The 6,000-nt window shown below is 40.0% G+C and overlaps 1 protein-coding gene across 7 annotated transcripts in view; it reads right to left on the minus strand.

Annotated features, from left to right (window-relative positions):
* Nucleotides 1-5,356, minus strand: part of GRIP1 (glutamate receptor interacting protein 1) — a 180,299-nt gene extending 174,943 nt beyond the window's left edge. For all 7 annotated transcript variants that reach the window (XM_037733987.1, XM_017515844.2, XM_037733989.1 and 4 more), the window contains exons 1-2: nt 5,224-5,356; nt 3,165-3,310 (exon numbers count right to left, since the gene is read on the minus strand). In XM_037733987.1, coding sequence (XP_037589915.1) covers nt 3,165-3,310; nt 5,224-5,327 — 250 coding nt within the window. In that variant the 5' untranslated portion in view covers nt 5,328-5,356. The remainder of the gene's footprint in view (nt 1-3,164; nt 3,311-5,223) is intronic.
* Nucleotides 5,357-6,000: the final 644 nt, after the last annotated feature.

Below are 6,000 nucleotides of genomic sequence, written 5' to 3' on the forward strand. Positions count from 1 at the left end.
CTGGGTAATTTTTATATTTTGTATTTTTATGAGAGATGGGGTTTCGCCATGTTGGCCAGGCTGGTCTTGAACTCCTGACCTCAGGTGATCTACCCGCCTCAGCCTCCCAAAATGCTGGGATTACAGGCATGAGCCACTGCATCTGGCCCCTTCTCTGTCTTCGCCTATCTGTTTGTAGTTTAACCTGTGCACTGGGGTGCAGCCTTTGTCTGACTATTCCTCTTACCACCTGGCTGGCACAACCTCCTTTAAGTCTTCCTAGAAACCCCTAGCTCTGAATCACTTACGACACTGGACAAATCTTCACTATTGGCCTTTGCCTGAAAGCTATACTTAGAGTTTCTTTTAGGAATGGGTTGCATTTTACTGATATTCATATCCCCAGAGGAATACAAATGTATAATCAAAGAGGATTAGCTCTAGATATCTGGTTTCTCTTATGTCTTTGGCAATGGTTTGAGAGAGTGATTTCAAATCAAACTGACTCATTTAAAGTTCAAGAAAACACAGTATTTTCAGTATAACAATGTAATAATGGTAATAATGGCTAATATTATTAGTTACTTACCAAGTATTTGATGACGGTCTCAATAGTGATTATGTGATTATAACACTGAATCATTCCAAATTTCTGCAACTACTATAGCTATTTTACAGGTTAGAAACTGAAGTCTCAGAGAATTTAAATAACATGCCCAAGGTCACAAAGACAAAAATGAGCAAAGCTGCCATTTAACTACTGACACAGTCCAAGCCTTTACACCCTATTCTATTGGCTAGTGTTGCTGAAAATGAAAAAAAGTTGTAGCAAGGTTTGTATTTTGGGAAAATACTTAAGCCTTTGTAAAATGAAAAAAATAATGCCCATCTTGTAGTGTTGATTGTCTTATTATTTATTGAGAACATTGACAGTGCCAGGCATTATTCTAAGTGTTTTCCAAATACTGACTCAGTTAATCCTCATAACAAATCTACATATAGGAACTATAATATTCCCATTTTACAGACGTGGAAACTTAACACATAGAAAGCTTAATAACTTTCTCAAAGGCATGTAGCTAGTAAAATGTGGAGCTGGGATTTGAACTTGGTTATTGGATATAAAGTTAATATCTACTATGCTGACACCCCTTGTGGAAAGGATTAAATAACTTAATGGAAGTCAAGTTCTTTATAATGCCAGACATTTGGTACAATCAAAATCTGTTGGGTTGGATGTGGTGGCTCATGCCTGTAATTCCAGCACTTTAGGAGGCCAAGGCGGGTGGATCACCTAAGGTCGGGAGTTCATGGCCAGCCTGGCCAACATGGCGAAACCCCGTCCCTACTAAAAATGCAAAAATTAGCTGGGTGTGTTGGCAGGTGCCTGTAATCTCAGCTACTCGGGAGGCTGAGGCAGGAGAATTGCTTGAGCCTGGAAGGTGGAGGTTGCAGTGAGCTGAGATCACGCCACTGCACTTCAGTCTGGGCAACAGAGTGAGACTCTGTCTCAAAAAAAAAAAAATCTGTTAGCTAATACTGCTATTAATACTACTTGACAATATGCGTTCTGAAGCTACTTTCATATATATGATATATCCAAATATATATACCTCCTATGTGCCCACAGAAATTAAAAATTAAAAAAGAAATGAATATATCCATTTAAGAATCAATGTAAAACACACTAAATAGGCTTTTTTTTTTAAAAAAAAAAACCTAGTCACTAAATACAAAGCCTAGATGGTACTTATTGCACAGAACTTACAAGTATGTTGAATTAAAATGGTTTAAGTGGCAAATATGATGTTCACAGATCACCTTAACAGAACACAGGCCCTTCATAATTTCATTGTTAGCTATGCCCTTTTTAATTCTTCCTGAGTAGGCAGTAAGTTTTTCAATTCAAATAATTTTTAAATATCAAGAAAGTTGGCTTTGCCATTCCTGTAACGAGATATTGATGGCAAAGGGAAAAAAATTAAGAAGCTGGTTTTGCTTTGGAAATACTGTGGTGCAGCTGATCTTCCTGTGGGTTATGATGACAGCAATTCCTCCTGATCTGCAGCTTTATTTTCTGTGGTTTCAGTTACTCCCAATTAACTGCAGTCTGGAAATATTAAGTAGACAATTCCAGAAAGAAACCATTCCTACGTTTTAAATTGTGTGCTATTATGAGGAGTGTGATGATAATCTCACACTGTCTGCTTTATCCATCTGGATGTCCAGCACATTCATGCTGTTTACACTTCCTGCCTTAGTCACTTTGCAGCCATCTTGGGTATCAGATTGGCTGTTATGTTATTGCTGTACTTTTTTTCTTATTTTTTTGACACAGGATTTTGTTCTGTCACCTAGGCTGGAATGCAATAGCACCATCACAGCTTACTGCAGCTTTGACTTTCTGGGCTGAAGGGATCCTTTTGCCTCACCCTCCCAAATAGCTGGGACTACAGGTGTATGCCACCATGCCCAAGTAATTTTTTTTTTTTTGGTAGAAACAAGATCTCCTTTTGTTGCCCAGGCTGGTCTTGAACTCCTGGCCTCAAGTGATCCTCCTGTCGGCCTTCCAAAGTGCTGGGATTATAGGCATACACAGCCGCCCACAGCCCTTACAGTACTTGTGTTTAAGGAACCCTTATTTTACTTAATAATGGCTCACAGCACAAGAATAGTGAGATTGGCATATTGATATAATTGTTCAATTTTATTACTGTTGTATTTGTTTGTTTTTTGAGAGAGGACCTTATTATGTTCCCCAGGTTGTATGGCAGTGGTGCGATCATGGCTCACTGCAGCCTCAACATCTTGGGCTAAAGTGATCTTCCCACCTTGGCCTCCCGAGTAGCTGGGAGTGCACCACCATGCCCAGATAATTTTTTAAATTTTTGTAGAGGTGGGGTTTTGCCATGTTACCTAGGCTGGTCTTGAACACCTGGGTTCAAGTAATCCTCCTGCCTCAGTCTCCCAAAGTGTTAGGATTACAGAACTGAGCCACTGTACCTAGCCACTTACTGCTGTTAATGTCTCACTGTACCTAATTTACAATTAAACTTTATTATTAAGTATGCAAGTATAGAAAAAAAAATATATATATAGGGTTTGGTATTATGAGCAGTTTTAGGCATCCACTGGGGGGTCTTGGAATGTATCCCCTGTGGATAAGCAGGGGCTACTGTACTTACAGACTGGCGGAAGCTCATATTCTACTTCAAGAACCACTCTTTCTCCCACATTCTTCAGCAAGCTGATGATCTCATCATGGCGGAATTTGGCCAGGTTGATTCCATTCACTGCTTTGATGTAGTCACCTACATCCAGCTGGTCACTTCTGCAAAACAGACAATGTTGTTTCAGCAGACCCACCCTCTCCATATGCCAGTCTGACTATACTTCCACCTTCTCTTCATGAGTAGGCATGCAACTGTAGAAGCAAGCCTAGAGGAGGGACAGCAGAAGTACCTGCCTCCTAGGAGATGGCGGGCCCTTAAAGGTAGGAATACAGCTGACGTCAGATGAGAGCCAGGGATCCCTTTTACTCATGCTGCCTGTGATACCTTGGAAGTCCTGCTCTAAGTCTGCCACTATCTCTGATTTTTTCCTTTTTGCCTGTTTTATTTTGAAAAGCACCATAAATAAAATCAAGAGAAGAATTTTTTGTTGTTGTTGTTGCTCTGCCCTAAACCAGTTGGTTCTCTGGGATGGAATCCAGATCCTAGACATAGCACACCTTTTTTTTTTTTTTTTTAATTGCATTTTAGGTTCTGGGGTACATGTGAAGAACACGCAAGATTGTTGCAGAGTTGCACACATGGCAGTGTGACGCACAGCACGTCTTTTTATTCTCAGTCTCTCTCATTTTTGCTGTCTGCCTTTTGTACATTTACAGCTTTCAATAACTTCACTGGGAGTTTGTCCAGGACTAAGGAAAAGGTCAGCTAATTTTGCTGTTTATTGTTTACAGCAGTATTGATAAGAAGAGTACTGGTGCAGGAGAAATCATGATGCAAACACTGGGTTTCAGTACCATTCCTGTCTCTCTATACCACCATAATAGAATATTGGCTGCACTTGGGCTTTAGTCAAACTCCATTTCTAAACCAAGAGCAGGTAGCAAGACCAATAATAGGTGTTAAAATTCATGTCATTGATAAGGACCTTCAATAACATTTTCTCCCAGAATAGAAATAGCTAATGCATTTATTTTATATATAAATCTAGTTCCAATCATTCTTCCTTCAAAGAGCCTCCTAATCTGCCCCAGTCTGCAGTACGTGCATAGCCCTTACCTCATTTCCTGAATTACATCTGTAATAACATCTGTAATAACATGTTGTTGCCTTTTGCTATCATGCAATGCCATTGTTGCTGCCAAATGTTTCATGTTTTTTATGCCTTATCTCCACTAACAGATTATGAGCCCCTTTAGGGCAGGGATCTCACCTTTAGTTATTTTGATTTACTACCTGCAAAATGATAGTGCCTTAGTGACTATTTGGTGATTTTTAATACTCAATATAACTGGCACAGTAATACTTTTAATTACAGCATTAATACAACTGAAAATGCTACCCCTCTCCCCCTTCGCACTTGCTTTGAGGGACAGATATAAAGAAGCTCTGGAGACTTATGAACCCCTAGCCTCACGAACTGGTCATGATTGTTATAAAATAAAGGAGTCTATGGGTGTGGAAAGATGCCTCTTACAAGCCTAAGGAAAGTAGATTGAGGTGCTTGTGTCCACACCAGCCTCCCTTACAAACAGTACCTTCTGATCATGGAGCAATCCACTGGATTAAGTTTATAAATTGTACAAACAGGTTGATCACTAAAAGTAATCACAGAAATCACCACTTCAGATGACATTTTATGAGCAAGAACTCTAAGATTTAACATTTAGATGATTGGAGCGTCTCCTTCCCACTGCAGCTTGTCTGCTGTTCAGTGGCACATTTGCAGACTAGATCCACATAGGCTTTTTAAAATTAAAATCTTATGAGGACCTGGCAGCTCCTGAGATGACACAAGAATCTCCCTGGTGACTGCAGCCTAGGCCAGGACAGCCACGCGGGCAGACCTGGGAGCAGCTTCTGAAACGTGCCCCGCTGTGCTTCTGCTGGCCTGTGCTGCCCGGCAGATGGCAGTTGTCATTTATTTATTAGTGGCCACTTTTGATGGAGCTTTAATTTTTGAATTAATTACACCCTGTATTCCTTTCAGTAGATTTCCCCAAGAGGCAGTTACCTAGCAGCAATTCCTCCTTGCCGCAGATTAGACACCCTTGGCTTGCCGTCCTTATCAATTCCTCCCGATACCGTCAGACCCAGGGTAGTGCCTTCCTTCTTCATCAGCTCGACAACTGTGGAGCCCTTGAATTCCTCTGTTAAAAGAAAAGCATTTGCCTTATTAAAATGGGAGTAGAATCACCAAAGTCGTTTTGTGTATGGTTAAGTGACTCCTCCCCAGAAGCTCTTTCCACTTTTTCTTTTATGAGAAAAGATTATCTATGGCCTCCTTCCATTATAATTTACAGAATATCTCATAAAGATGTTCATGCAGACAATGCTGAGGTAGATAAGTGGGCACCGTTTTTTTTTTTTTTTTTCTGTATTCACTCCATGTTGACAATAAATAGTCCAAATTGTCTTATGTACAAATAATATTCACCCTTTGTTTTCTGCCATTCCTGGGTGAATTTCTCTGGTTTCTCTCTTTGTAACTCCAATGGGAACAATTAAAAGTTGTAAAGTAGGGAATCAGAACAGAATTTTAGATAATAATATGAATGTATATAGCGCAGTGGCAGACTCCAAGTTCATGGTTGGTTTCAGGTTAGGAAGCCCCATGAAAGGAGAAGAGAGCTTTCTACAGGTTCTAGAAAAATATTATTGACTTGACTTTGTCTTTCAAAAACAAAGTATGACGGCGTATGTAACAACTCATATCATTCTTGCAGAATATGTCACGGTGTGGCAAGGCAGGGTTTATCCTCAGAATTTCCAGGTAACTGCCATAAATCTT

The sequence above is a fragment of the Cebus imitator genome, unplaced genomic scaffold, assembly GCF_001604975.1.
Source record: "Cebus imitator isolate Cc_AM_T3 unplaced genomic scaffold, Cebus_imitator-1.0 Scaffold562, whole genome shotgun sequence".
In the NCBI taxonomy this organism is placed as follows: domain Eukaryota; kingdom Metazoa; phylum Chordata; class Mammalia; order Primates; family Cebidae; genus Cebus; species Cebus imitator.